Source organism: Calonectris borealis, chromosome 2, assembly GCF_964195595.1.
Source record: "Calonectris borealis chromosome 2, bCalBor7.hap1.2, whole genome shotgun sequence".
Lineage (NCBI taxonomy): Eukaryota > Metazoa > Chordata > Aves > Procellariiformes > Procellariidae > Calonectris > Calonectris borealis.
Genome location: NC_134313.1, coordinates 144,385,735 through 144,405,882, shown reverse-complemented (window position 1 = coordinate 144,405,882; position 20,148 = coordinate 144,385,735). Strand labels below are relative to the sequence as shown.

Sequence of the window (20,148 nt, the reverse complement as noted above, 5' to 3'; positions counted from 1 at the left end):
CCTGCGGATGCAGACGTTGCCAGCTGAAGAGAATTTTGCCTGTTAATTCTTACAAACAAGGAAATTACCTAATGACAGAGGGGTGTGCTTCTAGCTGTGGCATTATTTGATAGATGTCTCTTTAATAATTTGTTCACTGTGACCGTGCTAAGAATATGTTGATCTGCAATGTGACAGGTATTCTGGGACGGCACGGCATGTTTTTTTTCCAGTATCTGGCCCAGCTTCTCAAGGACTTAAGGGATCAGCCACTGGAAAATAATTTGGTCCTGTAAGCCTGTGCTGATCAGAAATTCCTGTGGAAGCCTCCTGTGGTGTGTTTTTGTTCAGAGTTCTGTGCTACTGAACTAAAACCCCTGTGCTAGCCAGGCTAGCTCCAAAGCATGTCCAAAGTTCATTTAATTATTCACTGCACACATTCTGAAATAGTTTTTTCTGGAATTTATTCAAAACCAGCATTTTTTAAATTTCTCCCTTGCAATTTTAATTCTCAGTTTATAACTCCATGTGGAGACTGCAAGTTTTGGAACTTGTGCTCTAGTAAAATTTATGCCTTTGTGTGTGACATCTTAAGCTAAGTGGCTAAAGTTTTCCATGTCAGACAAATCTGGATTTCCAACAAGCTATTTATCAGCTTGGACTGGAATAAAAGATGTTGTAGGAAAGAAAGTTAAACACAGCTTTCAGCTGACAAATAGTCAGCCTTTGTATTAAATCTTAGTGTAGAATTTTTAAGAAGTAACAAATGTAATAAATCTGTTTAATCCCTGAATCACATAGTATTGCTTTTCTGTTTAATTATTTATTTATGTGGAATTCAGAAGAGCCAGAATGAGCTCTGGATCTTTTTAATATTGACTCTATATCCTGATGCCTTTAAGAAACGAAAGTAATTAGTCTGCTTTTTGCTCATAGGGTTTGCTGCAAAACCGAGTACAATTTTTTCTGATTTCAGATCTTGATCCCTTTTTATCCAGCTTTTAAAAAATCCTTACAAATGTACATACTCGTATTCAGTCCTGTTACTCACCTTTTCTCTCTGTTGTACTTAAACTGGAGAATGTTCTTTGGGCTTTCTCTGTTACCCATAGATAAGTCTATTCCCATTTTCTTTCCCTGTTCACCTTGACATTGAATCTACAGTACGTTACTGTAGATTCCTTACAATATCTATTTGTGTATTCACGCTTCGGATGCTGTTGGAGAAAATTTGCCATCAGACAGAGTAACGTGAACTTTTCGTAGCAGTTTATGGTAGTTCACGTGAGAGGAAGAGTCCTGAATAGGAGCACCAGCAGCACCTAAAGATGATGTACCTGCTTCATTCTTGTAGAAGTGTGAGATTAATTGATTTATTACCTGTTCAAAATGAATGAACACATTTAAAAGAAGCTAGCTGAGCAGCTGTGCAGTGGTTCTCCTGGGAGGAAGAGCACAATTTACATGGGGCTGACAGATGCCTCATCGAGTCTGAAGGCAGACTCCGGTGCCCCTGCGGGCTGATTCAGGGTGGTGTGGGTAGGACTGCAGTGGGGACGCGCCGGGTCGAAGGATGTTGATGCAATGTTTGCCTGTTCCTCGGAAGGGTGGCGACCTTCAGGTTGGAGAGAAGCAGTATTCCCTGCTGGATAAGCCTGACTCAGAGAATTACACTGAACATCCATAAGCAAAGCTTAAACCAGGCGAACGTGCAACAGGTTGTAGGAATGTATGTGTTCAGTGTATGTAAGGAGGTTGACAGTTGTTGCTGATTGACTGACCTCAAGCAGCAGGGAGGTTGCAGAGGTGGTATTCTTGAAACCTAGGCTATGGCTTGTTTATGAGCTTGCCTAAAGAGAAACCCCATGAGAAGTAGCATGGCTTTGCCACTGAAGCTCAGGAAGTGTGATATTCAGCCTATACACCTCTTGACCTCATTTTTCCATGTGTTTTTTTCTTGTTTTCTTCATGCTGCGGCATTTAGTTTGACTGACATTTTCAAATGTACAGTAATTGAGATCTGTACTTTTTAACTGTAAAGAAAAAAAATTGTCGGATGGTTTAACTAGGCTTCTGTGGAATTGATGTTGGGTCAGAGCTGAGGGGGAGAAATAATCTCAGTTTAAAAGCAGGCTGAAGACAACTGAGGAATCTGTGACCAGAGATTGCATAAAGTTTTTCTCTGAGTTGGAGCTGATGCAATAGCTGATGCTTGGGACTGTGTGCAATCTTGGATTTTCTTGTTTCTTTCTTTTTTCTTGGCTACTGCGTCTTTTTACACTGTTAATGTTTCTTTGTTGCCATGTGGACACTTTATTCTGTTGTACTGTGCAGCTTAGCTTTTCCTTCCCCGTAACATTGTTTGTATACAATTTTGGGGGTTTGTGTGTTTTTTTTGAAGAGGTCTGATATCCTTCTGCGTTTGAAGACTTAGGAAGATGTGATTGCTGACTCAGATGGCACTTGGTGACACTGTATAACCATTTAGAAAATAAAGAAAACTTACAAATTTGTGAGGGAGTTTTTTGGAAGTCAAAACAGAGGGTAACAAGTGCAGCTGTTGTCAACCAGTGATTTAGAATATACTGCTCTGGCTTTCTAAAGCAGTGTCCTACACAGCTTTGAACCCTCTTTAAATGTGTCCATGCTGCCCTCAGCTAGGGCCAGGTCTGTGTGGTGCGTTTATCTGCTCCGTGGCAGGCACTGCCGAGTTCCTACTTGGCATCTTGTGTTGTTTTTATAGGGTTTTTTTTATCCTTACGCTGTGGGGGAAGTTTCTCCTGTATTTCCTAGTGTAGCTCTGTCTTAATCTAAAACCGTGCTAGACAGATCCGATCACCTTACTCATCTCAGTAAATTTTGTTTCTGAAACAGCAACCATGATGACATGTATAGCAACGAGTATTGCAGGAACACACGATTTGCACTGTTAATTGCTCAGGGATTGTACTTACGCTGCTAACTGTATATGTTTGAAAAGGAACGAGCAGCCAATCCATATTTTTCCTTTTCCAAAGAATATTGGATCCCAAGAGTAGTATTACTGAGTAATACTAGCAGATGAGTTCCTTATCTTTTTTGGATGAACTAGTGAGTATCTGTGAGAGATCAAGTACTGTATGTGGTGGTAATCTTTCTAAGATCAACCAAACACAAATATAAAGCACTATAATTCATCCTGCTTTGGGACGAACTGGGGGAATTTGATCCATCTGGCTAAGATAATCTGTTAAGGGGAACTTTGCATCTGGTACAAGGGTTTTTTGTTTCCTTTTCATTTTTTTGGTGAACTGATCCAGGTGAAATAGCCAAAAAATATGTGTTCGTCTCAACAAGGCTGAAATGGACACACAGTGTTTCTGTTAAATGAAATGAGAGTTTTTTCCACTGCATCCAGGAAGAAGCAAATAACTAAGAAGGCAGTAGGTGTTTTCTGACTTTGCAGAATAGGTTCGTGGGAAATTGCACAACACGGAGAGTAACCATTTGTTAATTCTTTAAATTTCTTTTATGTAAAGAGTAGGAAAGGAATTACGGTAGGATTTCTGTACTGTCCTACCTGGTGACGTTTGCAGTTATGTAACTTCAAGGCTCTTTGTAGTCCTCTGGAGTTGAAATCCTTGAACTATATTTATGACAGGTGAGTAAGGTTTGAACACTTAAATTTTGCTTCTGTTGATTTAAAATTGTAGGCTATGATGAAAACTGGCAATTAGCTCTGTCATCTTGGTGTCAGATGTAGGAGTCTCTCAGACCTATCTTAAAAATGGGAGTTGATTCATGTTTTATTTGTCTTTCTAGTCACTAGAAATAAGAGCACACGTTTGTTTTTTCCTTGCACTGAGTTAGGTGCCAATAGTAGAAATAATACTGCGTGATTTCCTTTGGTGTGGATACACTTTGTGTGAACTTTGGAAGTTCTGTAAACAAACAAGATAAATTATATAAGCATTTAAGATTGAGTTACCAATACAGCCCTATTGTGTTTTCACCATTCCTTTTTCCAGGCTCATTCACATTCTTAAAACGCCCTGGAGACCCCCTGTTTCTCCTTGCTTCAACTCACTTACAGACCCTTTTTCACCAGGGATGTTGTCTTTCCCACTGACAGCTATTAGATGGGGTTCAGGAGCAAATTCCACATAGAATAAACTCTTACAAAATTTGGACTACAGACTTCAAGCCTGTCTCATCATTGAACAGAGTCATATTTGACTGGGGAGCCTGTAGCTGAACAAGTGACAAGAAGCGTGTTGGTCTTCACAAAAATGAAATGATTGTATGAAAGACCTCAGCTTCTCCTTTGCCTTTATAAGTCCTTTTTCATAGATATTCTTTGCCTTTGTTTTCCCAACTGATCTTCTCGGCAGTGTTTCTGTTTTGACATGTTGCAGCTGAAGATCAGATAGTCTTGCTCTTTTATTTGTATTTTTGGGCATCATCTGTGCTGTCTGCCTATATTCATTTATAAAAGTCCTGATAACCTAAATTATCAGGATAAGCTAAATGAGCAGATTTAGCAGAATGTACATCCAGATCTTTTAAAAACTACGGGTTTTAAAACTTGCTGTTTTCCCTTGGACTCCCACTCCACTGGCAGTATCACAAACTTAACACGTAGAAATAAGCTGGTCTATATAAAATGAGGAGCTCCCCCCCCCCCCCCCCCCCCCCCCGGGTTAAAATAATGTAGCAGTGGTGATTAGTAGAAAAGCACAGAGCCAATTTAAAATAATTTCATATACTGATCATGGTGTGGTGGGTTCACCTTGGCCAGCAGCCAGACACCCACCCAGCTGCTCGCTCACTCCCCCCCCCTCAACAGGACAGGGGAGACAATACGATGGCAAGGCTCAGCTGTCGAAATAAAGTCAGGGAGACTGGTCGCCTGTTACTGTCATGGGCAAAGCAGATTTGGCTTGGGGAAAATTAATTTGCTGCCAATTCAAATAGATTTGTGTGGTGAGAAACAAAGGCAAATTAAAACACGTTCCCCCCCATCCTCTCCCCCTTCTTCCCAGGCTTGACTTCATCCTTCATTCCTGAGCCATCTACCGCCCTCCCCACCCCGAGCGACGCAGGGGGATGGGGATGGGGGCTTGCAGTCAGTTCATAGCAGCTCCTCTCTGCTGCTCCTTCCTCCTCACACTTTTCCCCTACTCAAGCGTGGGTCCTGCCCATGGTCTGCAGTGCAGAATCTTTATCTGTTTGCATGTTCAACTGTTCTTGCTTTGGGCTTTATAATTTAATTTCTTTGTAAAAGAACCTGAAATCGAACAATGGATAAGATATCAAATTAAGCCATTTAACAGCTGGAAGTTGTGCTATTGCCAGCAAAACAGTAACAATTTGAATACAGCAGAGTTGCCTTTTTCTATCTGTTTTGAATTATAAAAGCATTAGTACATTAGACTTTCTGCCCAGTTTTGCTTTGTTTTGTTCTTTCAGTATTTCTTGCAAATTAAAAATGGAAATGTAGCCAAACAATTCTCTAAAGGTCAGTCATCTCATTTTAAAGTTAAATGAAATATTTACCCTAGAAATGTTTTACATGTGAATATTTACATATAGCTTGTTATGCTTTTTTTTAAAAATAAAAACAATCAAATCTGAAACTGATTTGGTTCCCTTCATTATGGATTTTTCACCAAAAATTATATTAGGCATGGTATTCACTTTTTAGCATTACATCATTGTACAGATACTTCCAGGAGGTGTTTGTTGATGAGACTGGCGAACACGACCCTCCTACCACCAGCTTATTCCCTTATTGCAAGTAAGAGTTATTCCAAAAAGGGAAATCTGACTCCAAATAAAAATTAAACTTTCATTCCATAGAACATTCACCATCATCGCTGCAGCAGATGGAAATAAGAATGATCTGGTGGTTTTTTCTCAGTTGAAGAGCTGAGTCCCGTGGCACGCAGGATGATGTGCTCAGACCAGCCCCAAAATAGCTGGCTGGGGCACCGGCAGCGGGGCTGCGAAAGCCAGGCTGCCGCCCTGTGCTGGGGAAAAAAGAAAGTTGCACCGGTGCTCGGAGCCGGTGCTGCCTGCTCTTGCTGCGTGTGACGCTGCTGGCAGCGCGGCTCAGTGCAGGGATCCGGTTCCCCAAACAGATGGGACACAACTGTCTTTAGCCATGGCATACGTTACCCAAATTACAGATTGCACTGACAAGTGAATCTCTGTATCGATCAAGTACTTTGGGTTCCAAAGGAGGCGTTCCTATAATCGTCTGTCAAACCACTCCATGAAACTCTCCTTGGCTCCTGGAACAGAACTGATGAAAAGTTAGGTGTTGTCTGATTAATGTTTTTACCATTGGCTTCTGCCTTTCCTGCCTGGCTGCATCTGTGGTTGTCTCTTGCATTATCTACCCCAGATTATAAAAATCTTTGGAGGATGCATCATCTCTTTGCCTGGTAGGGCTTCCTTCAGCCACCTTCTCAGCTCCTGCCGCCTCCTCCTGATGCGTTTCCTCCCTTTGGTAGGAAATTCCTTCCGTGTCATCACTTTGAGAGCTGGCCTTTTGCAGCATTTTGTTTTTAAAATGCACCACTTAGTAATTAATCTCAAATGAGAGCAAGGCAAGTCTGTTTATATATAATGAATTGTGGTATGAACAAAGAATGTAAGCGGTACACTTGCATAAACCGGTCCTTCTTTGGGTCAGTTTTGTGCATAGCATTTCTCTTGTGAAGTTGCTTTGGGTAAAGCAAGAAACTAAGGGTTTGATTTGTGAAATTAAGTGAAAGACAGGAATATAACTGCTTGGTAGACAAAACCAAAGACAAAATTAGTAATAACTGTAGTTTGGCAATAAAATGATTGACTGATTTAAAAAAAATAAAATCAAATGGAAAGCATTTGTGTGGTGCCAAAACTGAAGTTATTTATTATAACTCTGGTATAGGTTCATATAAAATTAGGAAGAACTCTCTCATACCACATATCTTTAAATAGCCTTGCCTTTACGTGCGTATACATTCCTTACTCTTCCTCAGAGCATTTACTTATTGATGGGGCCTTTGTTAAGGCAAGAGAATTGGATTATGTATTATGCTAAAGACATGCTCATATTACTATCACATCACTGTATTGCTTAAGCTCTCAGCAGGAATTTCAATTTCATATATATATTTTTAGAAACATGCTTTATTTTCAGGCAAAAGTTTGGAAAAGCAGCTATTTCGTAATTCTGACAATCCAGATCATTCAGGATGACCTAAGGAGAAATATTATCTGAAAATTAAACTTCACGCTTAGCCTCTTCCATTTGTGGCTTCCCTTCTCTCTGCAGAGAAAGGATGTACAAAGATAGTTTCTGTGGGTTTAGGAAACAGATGATAGCACACAAAGCTCTGTTTTTATATGCACTGTGGTGTTTTGATTTTTAATTAATGGTGTTTTTTGAAAACTTCAAAGCAGGTTAGTAGAGGGGTGAGCTCAGATGGTGTTTTATGTCAGCAAGTGAAAATGGAAGAGGGTCGTCTGCCCCTTATTGTGTGTGTGAGGGGTGGGGGACTGCATCTATTTATTTGAAATTTTCTTAGTTGGTCTTCAAATGAGTAAAAAAAAAAAAAGAGGAAAACGTTATCTAATCAAAGCTGCTCAGTCAACTAATGACGTCAAGCAGTAGCCTTCTCTTTCTTACCATATTTCCTTTGGACTATAAACTATTTAATACAGCTAGAAGTTACCTCATCCATCATAGCAGTGTGGCCCTCTTCTGTGTTTCGCTACGTGGTGGGTTTATCAGCGCTGGGCATGGGAAGAAGGTGAAGAATAATATCCTCTTTAATTGAATTTGCGGGTTGGAATGTGGGGAGGAAGAACAGCCCGTGCTGGCGCCCGGCCAGAGCTCCGGGTCGTCAGCCTCCTGCTAATGAAAAATGCTTTAATGACTGCACCGACCAGGTGCCAGGATACAAAATACGCGTGTTCAGTATCGTACTTGTGTCTAACATGGGGTTTGAGCTACGGCAGTAACTTAACATAGGGACATGACCTGCACGTGGCCTTGCTCTGTGCTGACTTGACTGCTGCACGTGAGAAAGATGAGCTCTGCTTGAGTGCATCGGGGGGGGGGAGAGTGGGTGTCAGGCATTATCATGGAGAAATAAAAGCACTTCTTACCTTGTGGTGGTTTGTTCATATGACCTTGCTGTTAGAAAGAGTCATTTTGCCTTCTGATGTCATTGTCAGCAGCACGTTGCTTTTTCCTGCTGTTTCCAGTAAAAGTAATGATGCTACTTAGGGTATTCAGAGGTGACCTGATGTCCACACGGGTAATTAGAGCAGATGTAATTTTAAATTCAGGTTTTGTAAAGAATAGTGTGGCATCGCTTTTCTGAAAGGAAAGCTGATAATTGTCAAATATTTAAAAATTAGCAGTGAAATTGCAGTTGGCAAGTCCTTGCAGTAGCAATATTTTTTTTTCCTTGTTGCTTATGCCAGTCTAGAACATGAGTGTCATACATTTGTTTTTTCCTCAGAATATGGTGGCATGGGCTTGGACTTCTCCTATAACATTGCAGTGGCAGAAGAGCTGGGAAATATCCGCTGCGGAGGTATTCCGATGGCTATTGGAGTGCAAGCTGGCATGGCTACTCCTGCTCTTACAAGGTAATTTTCAGAAAGTTTGGTTTAGCCTAAAACCCAAATTGTCATGTGTTTAGGCCTCAAACCCAATCTGTATAAGAGTAGAAAAAACCATTACTGTGCCAATTTACTGTCTAGTTGCTCTTCAGTAACGCTTGAGGAAGGAACCTACTCTCTACCTCTCTCAGACAGTTTGGTTTACTGGAGAAAATACATATTTTTTTTTAATGTTAGAATATTATATATTAAAACATAGGCCTTGTTTAATAGTAGGTGATATGTTTACAAACACAGAACCTTGGTGCCACAACCAATAAAACAATTTTAATTCCAGAATCCCTCTATTCACGTTTGCGTTTTTTCTTGGCCAGATCTTCCAGTGCAGTCATACTAAGGATGCATTTAGTTGTAATGATTAGGGTCAGTCTAATTCTATTTTATAATTTACCTGCTATTTTCCAGCTTTACAAGGTGCTCCTCACTGACCATGACTTTTCAGAAATAATGGTGTAAGTCCTAAAGTTATAGCACATGTATCATGCTTCCTAAATACGCCCATTCCAGGCAATTAGTAATTTTGCTTTTTCTCATCTGCTTGTTTCAGTGTTCCCCTTTTATCACTTGCTATCATTCAGGCTCCTGCAGTTTCTGAATCTGTTTTGTTTTTTCTTTTTCCTCCCTCAATAAGTGTGTCAGTTACCAACTACTTCTTCATGTAGTAGTTTCACAGACATTCTGCATCAAAACAGCAGTTTGCAAAACTAGAGGGAGGCGGCAGGCTGGTCCAGCAGTTTGCCCCTGGAATATGGATATGCCTAAAATTCTGGAAGATGGGGGGGGGGGGGGGGGGGGCGGGATTAAATTCAAATACTGATGATAAGTCAGGAATTTCTCTGCACAAAACAGATAGACAAGAGGGGAATTTTTGCACAGGAAGAGCATTTTAGGGTTGGGTTGTTTGTTGGTGCGGGGTTTTTTTCCCCATTCTGAATGAAAATGCCTGTAAATCCACTCCAGAGTCTGGAATGTAGGCTCTGTTCCCTTGACATCCATTTATCCTTCTGCTAGGTATGTGCGACTTCAGCCATGGGAAATCTTTCTAAAAGTTTTCTTCTCCTTTGTGTTACACACCAAAAGCTTGCTGAAAGCGTGGAGTTTAGTGTGTCTGTTGCAACAGGAGCTTAGTTATAGTCCAACTGAGAATAAAATTAGTATTTTAAAAGACTTCAGAGAATACTACCTTGCCCCCATGACAGCCTTTTATTCCCAGGGGTTTAAAAAAATCTGTGGGTAAAAGAAGACGGGATTTTGTTCCATTGCAGTTTTTTGGCCTTCCGTTACTCTGTTCTGCTGTAGTAAAGCAGCGAAGCTACAAACATTTGTGCTAGTGAAATCCTAAAGTGGATGTTCTTGGAAAGTAAATGTGAAAATGTCATTAACATGATGAAATCTGTAATTGAATTTGCATCTGTATTAGTGAACTTTTCCTCCACTTTTAAGTCAATTCCACTGACTAGTTATACAGTACAGTGTCCCACTCTTAAGATGTAAAAGTGAAACTGGGTAATGAAAAGAGAAAGCTGGTTGCAACATGGGTGCAGCTTTACTTCATGCAGTATAGTGAGAGGGCTAACTGCTTGTCCTGGGTCGTGGATTGGAATTGCATTCACAACCTGGATGGTTTCTTTAAAGGTATCTGTGTACTGTGGTTGATCCTAAACAAGTTCAAAGAGATAATCCAAATTTTGCATCTTAACTATGCATTGTTACACATGATGCATCAGCAGTGCACAAAGTAAACAGTACTATGGGAATCAACCATCATCGCCTAAAAAACTTTTAAAAAGAAGTCTGGAGCCCTTTGTTGGCTTTCCTAACTTTGGGCTTTATTCAGCATTCATCAAGCTCATATTGAGTGCACCTGCGAACCAATCCAGTGAATGTGATACGTCATGAAGATGCTCTGCCCCTATAAATTAGAGATGTTCCTTCAATTAGATATATAGACAGAGCAGTAGTTTGAACAGATGGGTACACATGTTCACACACACACAGAGCTTTTTAAATTTTCATACTTTGGAAAAATGAAGTCTTAAAAGGTTTAGAGTCAGGATGCCTCCTGATGCTGTTTCTGCAACTTCCATGGGTTTTTTGCTTCAGTGACAAGCTGTTGCAAGGTTTATTTTGTGAAGGTCTTTGAAATACTCAAAGTTAAATGGGAAGTATGTTGTAGTAACAGTTTTAATGATATAAACAATAAAATTTGAAAATGTTACCTGTATCAGTTTGCCTGTTCACTGTTCCTGCCCCTTTTTACTTCATTATGATTTTTTTTTTTTGACAACTTTCAGAAAGTTATATTCATGGTCATACTTGGAAGCAACCCTGCAGATTTTGATTTATATGCATTTCTATTGTACAGACAAATATAGGAGAAAATAGTTTTGTTTCACTTGAAGATGCCCAGACTGCCCCATTTTTTTCCCCAGATTCCTCTAAGTGAAGCAATAGCACTTTCTAAATTTGAGAATTAAATGCAAAATGTTTGTCAGCAGTGATCTGACCTTTGATGTACCTGGTTCTGAACATAACTCTCTGTCAGGTCTTTCAAATGCATTCAGATACAATACTTCACTTGCTTTCATGCTTAGAAGTAGAGTCTAGAAAGCAGCTCTCAGCTGAGGCAGTGAATGACAAACCTATAGGGTGACACATCCCCAGCGATACCAGATCAGTGTAGAGCTCCTTTATCTCGGCAGTAGGCAGTAAACTTTCCTTTCTTTTTTTTTTTTCCCCTATTATTTATAGGAAAACAGTAAGGATAATGATGATTATTTAGTGGGAAGAGAGTGCTTTTCTATTTCATCAGTTTACTCGTTGCTGATTCTTTCTCCACTCTGAACAGCAGCATACTTGCGAATTAATGTCCAAAAAGTTAGTTTTACTGTCTTTTTTCCTGTTTGCTGTAAAGGAGAGAGGCTGCAGCTGACAATCAGAACAGCAGATTTGAAAAGCAGGATCATCCACTTGATCAGCTGGGAAACAGGTGAAAATGGGAAGAGGTCATTCAGGAGCCGAGTGGCTTTCCCACTGGCATAGCATAAGGGAAGCTTGGTTTTGTGCTTCTTCAAGAACAGACATCCTGAGTTGTCTCACTCTCACATTCGGCACTTAATTTGTATAGTGCGTATAAGGTAGGCCAGGTCTTGCCCTGAGCCAGAGCAGAGAGTGTTATAGATGCAGCTTTCAACATATCATTAAAAAAAGTGTCATTAAGCATTGCTGTCATGATGGCTAGTTATGTTACATCCACAGCCAGTTGTGCTGCTTTGTGGGCTTGAATACCTGTGAGGGTCTAACCTGGCCAGAGCAATATGGTCGGGCATTATGAAGTCAAGCAGCTGCTTCTGAACTAGCTTTCCTCAGAACAACTTCACACTGCTCCTATACCTTTGAGGTTTCTCCAGCTCCTGGTGACAGCCTGGCCATGCTACGGTGGCCGGTTGTCTGGTGGGCAGCCTTGAGGTCTCCAGAGCTGGTGTGGTAGCAGCAGGACAGCAGCCACAGGAGTAGCTCTTAAAAACTGCTTGATCTAAAGAGGGTAATCTTTAATATGACTCCTCTTTTACAATACCTGCGTTTTAGTGCAAAATGCATTCCTAAATAAATAGAAGATTGACATAATCATTCTTAACCAAAACCTATCTGCATGAGGTAGTCATATCCATCAGGTAGTCTCATACAGGCTTTTCATCTGTATTCTCTTCAGAACGTAGCAGTAGCACGAAGTGAGCAATTTATTTCATAAAATCTTCAAATAACTGAAGCTTAAAGGCTTGATAAAAACTGGGAGCCACAGAGCACCTTTATTGCTTTTTTTCTTATGCCATCTTTCACAGGAAGTAAATAAGTTTTCTAAATGTGGGTTTTTTAGACTTGCATGTCTTCTTATCTTGACTGAAATAGGGACTCAAGGAGGGAAAGCTGATTGCAGTGTGGAGTCTTTTAAATCCAGGTTATGTAAATTACTGAACTTAATGAGGCCTCCATGCTGCCCAAGGGTGCTTGCTGCTGTTCACCATGCATTTCTAGCCCTTTCTATGCCTGTAAAGAGCATCACTTCCCTTTTATTTTTTCATGCTGCTCTTCCTGTATCTCGAAGATCCAAGGAGTACTGCTAAGCTGGACTGGGACATCAGATGGTAGGACGCCTGTGCAGGACTACACCGAAGCAAGAGCGTGGCACATGGCTACTGCGTTATTAATAGTTTGAGCCTAGGAGCAGAACAGGAAGAGAATTGGGAGAAATTAACCTCTTGCTAGTATGTAAGGAGGAAAGTGACAGTAGGTCAGAGTTACCCTCTTCTTTGCGTAGAGGAAATCTTCTTTATATTCCTAGGAAGTCCATGAGTAAACTATTGTGTCATCTTCGAGGTAGTGTAGAATAATGCATAGATCATCTGAAAACTTCTCTTTTTTTTTTTTTCCTTTGGTGGTGAATAGTGCTCGAATGTGTGAGCTCCAGTGCAAGAAAGCTTGAGTTGATCAAATGCTGAGCTGTGTTAGAACTGCCCACAGCTGTTCATATTCAGAATTTCAATTTGCACTTAATAGTGTATCTTACTAGTATATCTGTCAGTTCTACTCAGAACTTTCCTTACTAACTTAATTAATTCACTTCAGCTCAGCTTTCTTCCCCAGAAGCAGAAGAAACAAAAGTGAGTAAGATGTGCAGTTCTACCAAGATGATTATGAGCCCAATTAAGTCAGAATAGTGATGTACGTTAGGCATATTTTCATTCAATGTAGCAATCTAACCTGTCAGAAACCAGATTTTTATACGTATTTGAGATGAATAAAGGTGACTTCAAATTTCTAATTGGCAGAGCATATAAACAGAACTGTGTGGATCAAGGAGGTGTTCTTACATCTGTATTTTGCCATGGTTTCATTTTCCTTTTACCCACCACTTACAAGATTGTATACCATTGACATTTTTGTGTTTGTATTCATGACATTTCACCAACATTATTTTTAAAGTGTGGAGCAAGAAAGGACAGACCATTTTCATGCAACTCTAAATGTGTCAGAATCTCACACTTTGGACTTCTGGGTTGCCCAGCATCAACAAGGAGCTCCGGTTTATTGACTGTAGACTCGTGTGTGTGTGTGTGTGTGTGTGTGTATACATACACACATGCATGAAAATATATTTTAGAGCGATGCTAAGGCTGTACAGTTATACACATGGGAAACTGTGCTCTGGGGTATGGCCCCGGCCCAGAAAGCAGAGAGAGTCTGGTCTGTCTTGAGCCAGAGCAGAGTTTTCTAATTCTAGAGCTGTGAAACTGGGAAGAAGTGGGTGTTGCATTTATGCAAACCTGAGATTTTTCTGGGATGCATTTAAAATGGGTAGAATTTTACAGAAACAACATATTTCTAACACAATAGCTAGCTGCTTGCTAGGCTGCGTGTCCTTCCTGCAAGGCATAAAGACCCATCTTGGGAAGATAGTGTTGCCAGACTTCTTTTTTAATTGCAAAATAACTTCTTCTGTAGCCTCATTTTTGAGAAGAGCTGAACTGTTTTCTGGAACTTAAACCAACCAAACAAAGATATCAAACCAAAAACATTATTCTGAGGAAAGCTTTTGTCATGGAAATCCTCTGTCGAAATAACTAAAAGTCAGCAATGTTTTAAGTATCAGAAAGCGTTGCCAAAAATCCCGCTAGCTCCTCTCATAATCTGATTTTTCATGTTGTTGGTTGGGGTTTTTTTGTCGAATGAATGTTCAGCTGGCCATACTTGATCATGTCCCAAGGAAAAGAAAAACAAAAAAAAAGTACACTGCATAACAGACATGGTGACTTTGTCCCAGTGTGCTGGAGGAAGGAGTAAACACTCCAAGCTCGCTTCTTGTATTTATTTGGGATTGCTGCCGTGATTATCAGCAGGGACAGGACTAGGAATGGAGCTCCCCGTGTGCACAAAGTGAAGGTGTCTGCCAGCTCCCAGTCTGTTCTCTGGCAGCCCCATGTCCTTTGGCTGTTTTGTGCCAGGGCTGGAGTGGAGGGGAAGGGACAGAGCCTTAGCTAAAGTGGCATCACTCCTTTGGAAGTGCCGGGACAGTGTTGTAAAAGGAGGGCCCCGGTAACTGCAGCCTGCTTAGGCAGCCAGCGAGCCTAAGGAGATGAGTGGAGATGCTGACCTGAGAAGCCTCATACCGAAGAGGAGGCTGAGGAGGAACTTGACTTGCATGGATTTCTGCTCACGGAAGAGAGATCTCATGACCCGAGGAATTTTTCAGTCTAGCACAAGAGAGGTTCAAGAACAAGACCACGAGCTCACCATTCACGCTGCAAGACCAAATCAGAGAATGTTAATTAGGACAGAATCAACCGGGAAATGAGATGGACCATGTTTTGAATCGATGAAAGCAGCTAAACGTTGGAAAAAAAGAGGGTGCCTCTTAACTGAATTGAAATTCGGCCAAGTGAATTTTTTGTGTTAAAATGCCATCAACAGTTTGCTGTTTCCCTTTTTATTTTTGTGGGGACTAAAAGAACAGCTGGGAAGAAGCACTAATGGATTTCACTGTGTGATTTAAATGCAGATGTGAAATATTAATAATGTAAATAAAGATCTTTGCAGAGGGTGGCCATCACACGTCATAACTTTTCAGTCACCGCTAAAACCTGGCAAAGAGCTGGTGCAAAAGTGAGAAGATGTGCAGAGAGCAGGTCCTCCATCCTGTCTGACTGCAGGCTGGTGCAGGAGCATTGAGGGGAAATGCCAGGGACCACGTTTATTTAGATGTGATAGCTGTCAAAACAACAGTCATAAAGATCAGATTTTGGGCATCTAGACCACATGTTGCTGTGGGAGTAAGATGCCCGAATACTTGTAAAAACCTTGTTTAAAATGATTGTGGCTGCACTTGTGGTGAAGGCTGTGAATCATAGCTTTGGAGGGTATCTATTCTGTCTTTTGGATCTGGGACAGGTTTTACCTAGTCATAGGAAAATTGATCACTGTGTGGGTAGAACAAAATTTGTAACTAACTTGTAAATAAATACCTTCAGAAGCTTTTAATATCCTATCTTTTTCATTATATTGTTGCAGGTTTGGTTCTGATGAGTTGAAAAAACAGTTCCTCGTACCAACTATAGCTGGAGATCTTGTGGTTTGCTTGGGCGTCAGTGAAGCTGGAGCTGGGTCAGATGTCGCAAGTAAGTTAACCTAGCAAATTGCCAGTTTTAGACAGCTTGGTATTTTAATGGAAAGAATCTGGTTTCCCTGACCCTTCCCTTTGCCACTATCATTTGTAAGAAATACAAAGGAAGGGAAGTCTGGTGTGGCGAGGGCAAAAAGTAATATTCCAGGAGCAGTAACGCATGCCTCTGATGCATCTAAAAACAATCAAATTGAATGTATTTGTCAGTGAATCAATAGCTATGACCCTGTGTAGGCTGAGCACAACAGATTTATATGCAGCGGTCATGCTGGCCTTGGAATTCTCCTAGTGTTTGTCCTGCTGCTGCCTCTGCTGCTCTGTGGGACTCCCCGCTGGCAGGGAGCACTCCGGCACCTCCTGCAGTTGCACAGCCACCGTCAGTTGTGCAAACCTGCAGACGTACGCGCTGGGAGTGTGACCTGTTCAACTGTACTAAACTTGCACTTCCTTAAAACAGACCTCTCCACGGAACACGGGCGAATTGCAGAGCTAGTCCATTCTGAAAATGATGGCGTCACGTTCACAATGGGTTCCTCTTGCTCATTCTTACCTCACCGCAGCCCCTCCCGTCATTCCTGTGCAGCAAAAATGTCTCTGAACTGGTGGTTGTTTTATTTAGAGCTAATGAAGAATTTGCCATGTCAAATCTATTAGCTTTGCGATTTAGTTACTTCGCATGCAACTATTTCCTCCTTTTAGTGCAAGAATATGTTTAAAAGCATGGACAAATGAAACTATTATTCTGAAGTGCCTAGAGGCAGAAGAGGCAGTAGATAATTTGAACAATTAAATTAAAACAGGTATTGTAGAAAAAGTAAAAGGTATCTCATCTGACTGTGAATCGTGGACTTCAAGGAAAAGGGAATGACGAGAAACCACTTTTAGAGGTTTTGTTGTTGGACACAGGATGGCTAAGTTGAACACATTGTGATCCTACAAATTACTGAGACAACGTCTTCCTGCAGACAAAATCACTGAGTTTGACAGAAGTTTTTTGATCAGCAGAGTCCTATGTCCACCTCCTTGACCAAACTTATGTTGTTTTCTCAAGACAAATAAGTAATTATTCAGTGTCAGAGCAAGGGTGCAGCAGGTAGTTTTCAAGAGAGTTAATGGGGATAATGAAATAATGGGACTAAATCTTCCTGCATAATCCATTGCTGTTTTCCTTTCTAGTTAATTGATTTTGTTCATAAGAAAAAGTCCATAATTTTTATAGATTTGTTTTTCATTAAAATAATTTGAAATTTGAATTTTTCTAATGTAGGAAATACAACATTATTTATTTTGCTAATGTAGGATATACAACATCATTTATTTTAATTAATGCCTCTCTAGTTTAATTAGATGATTATCAGAACTTTCTAAATATGATTTTAATCTTTGATGCAGTGTTCCAGATAATAAGTAACATAAATATTCTTTTAGCTGTATGTTGTTTATCATCTAGTTTAATTGGTATGATACACTTGGATTAATACAGTTAAAGAGAAATTTGGAATCAACTGGGATTATCTGGTGAACCCAGCCTGCAGCTGGGAGGCAGACTGCAGGATGAAATGATGATACTTTTTCACCTGTCATGGAGGATCTGGTCCCTGGTATAAATCCAGAAACCGGCTTACAATGCTTCTAAAGGGTAATTAAATGGACAATTTAGGCACGAGCAGCACTAGCTTATGTTCTGAGTAGCAGCGGTTTGCACGAGGCAGAAAGAACGTGCCATCTCCAGGTGGCCCAGCTTTAAAGTAGACTGAACTGCCTGAAACTGCACTGGGTACTTCCAGTGCTATTGGGATGTTTGTCTCCCTTAGATAAGTGAAGGGGTAGTTAAGCATAGCAGCTGTTCACATGTAAAGGTTGGGGACATGCTTCTGCCATGTGAGCCGGTATATTTTAAACTGAAGAATGACACAGAGTAAGGGATCTCTAGCATTTTCTTCTGCCAGTTCCAAAATTGCTGAAGGTGATGCTAACACAGAAGAAAAAAGTGTTTCTCTACATGAGAAGTGAACGTTTCCTCTTTCTTCAAGTTATGTCTTCCAGGCAACTGCACCAAGTAACCCTGTTCATGTCCACCTCTTCAACATAGATATCTTGCCCCATTTTGTCTCAGTGGAATCCAGTCTTTCTGCTTTTCTGGATTTAGGTCATCTTTTTTGAGCATGAAAAACCAAAATTGCACATAGTGTCTATAATGGCACAAATACTTCTCCAACCCTGATAGATTATTACCCTCCAATATGTAATGTTACACAACAGTTTGCTGGCTTGTGAATCGGGTGGTTAACTACACAGATCATCTTCATTAGCGGTTTGCTACTGAAACATTGTAAGATACAGCAATCATTCTTATTACTTTGTGCCTAAATACTTGTACTTGCCATGTTGAATTTGAAAACTCAAGATTATTCCTTTCTGGGCGATACCTCAGTTGTCTGTATTGGTGATGTCTTCCAAGTTTGTGTCACCAGCAAATTTCATTAGTGTATTCCTATTCTTCTTTTAAAGATCATTAATGGAAATATTCAATAGGTTTTGTCCAAAGGCTGATATCCAAGGAGGAGCTCCAATAGTACCCTCCCTGCACATCAACACTTCCTCTTTTAATGCAACCTGATGCAATTTCCCTTTTGCCAAGTTCCTTACCCACATTTCCACTTTTGTCCTAATTCTTATCTTTTCAAAATTTTAACTCATAGTTACCTAGTAGCACCAGTTTTAGTTTGCTTGGGTTCAACAGGATTTTTCCTGTTCTGCTTTTCTCTGGAAAGTCCATTTTCGTAATAAACAAATCCAATTGGTTTTAAATAACATACCACTGGTAAATTGAATTCTTTTCTTTCCAAATGTATTCTGAGGCTGTGCAGATTGCCAAAACCAACAACCTCTGTTGTCACTAATTTTAGTTACTGTACAGTCCTTCCTGTAGATGTCTTGCTTTGTCAGCTATATTGTGAATCATTTTGTAATCTCATGTGAAATATTTCTTTAGTTTTGAGGCATCCTCTATATGCCTCATCTTTTTTCCCAATCTCTTTTCATTTCTGTGGCTGAAATGTTTTTGTTTGCCGTCTCAATCTTCTTCGGTTTGGTTGGTTTTCATCTGTAAGATTTAACGTAGTTTGACCTGTGGCAGTTCTTACCTTCTGACCTCCAAACTGTAGCTTACTTTGATGATTAATGTCTTTCCTTTCCTGTAGGCCATCTCCTGTTTTTTGAAGTGATTATTCATTTAGTTAGACTTGAAGCTATTTCATGCAAGTTTTGGGGTTTTTTTCCTGTGCTGATGATGTAAATTCCAGATACGTGTTCTTCATTTTTTACTTTAAGGATATGTGTTGCCTCTCTTTGATCATAATATTGACCTTAAAAGTTTGAAGCCGACCTTCCCTTATGTCAAATCTATTTAGATGCATAGCTGGACTCAAGAGCACAGTAGAGAAGAAAACTTGAGGCTTAAGTATGTTGTGATTTGAATAGCGAAGTGACCAACCCTGGTTGCTTATATGGCACTAGCTGTATCATATGCCTTTCGATGATGCCTTGTGGTCTTTCCTAGAAGGGGCCCTCGGAGCACGCTCTGTAAGTTGTTCGGTTATAGGCACTACAGGGCCAGTGGTGTGGATCTGCCAAAAATGAGTTACGGAGCACCCACTGAAGTAACCTTTTCCCAGAGCTATGCTCTATCAGGGAGGATAATTACAGTCAAATATACCAAATTATCTTCATAGCCATATCCCTGAGACCGAGTCCACTTGACTTCAGTAAATTGTTACGTAAGTTTGCAAAGCCTGCTGTATTTTAAACATAAAACTTACTTATTGACTGGATCATCTTTCTTCTGATTAAAGAGAATCAACTCTTCATAAGTTGATTTTAAATAGTCATTTCTCAAGTGTTTGAAGCAAACTGTCAGCCATCACATCTGGGAGTACTTGAATATGCTCGTTAGTAAGGCCTTTGTTCTTTAATCTGTATTTGGGTGGTTAGTTCCCTGTGACACCATGCTTGCAAGAACTGTTTACATTTGTGATAACATCACAGTGCTCATTGTTCCTCTGCAGACCTTCCATGGGACCTCTATCTAATCTTTTCAGTAGCTGTTCCACAACAAAGGGATGTGTGATGTAAATCACTGTATGCTCCCATCCTTTTCACGCTACTTCACTACAGTGTCATATTTCTTATTCCGGCTCTTGTGTGTCCTTCACTTATTATTTAGTCTCCACATATATGATAATCCAGTGTCTGTGTCCATTTATTATGAGCATCAGTACTTCAGATTCCCTCAGTTTGTTGGCCTTCATTGTTATACAGATTTCATATCA

General features: G+C 40.3%; 1 protein-coding gene across 1 annotated transcript in view; it reads left to right on the top strand.

Moving 5' to 3' along the window:
• LOC142079477 (putative acyl-CoA dehydrogenase 6) overlaps positions 1-20,148 on the top strand; it is an 89,891-nt gene that overhangs the window by 49,724 nt on the left and 20,019 nt on the right. Inside the window, exons 3-4 of the mRNA XM_075143747.1 lie at positions 8,478-8,607; positions 15,706-15,812. Coding sequence (XP_074999848.1) covers positions 8,478-8,607; positions 15,706-15,812 — 237 coding nt within the window. The remainder of the gene's footprint in view (positions 1-8,477; positions 8,608-15,705; positions 15,813-20,148) is intronic.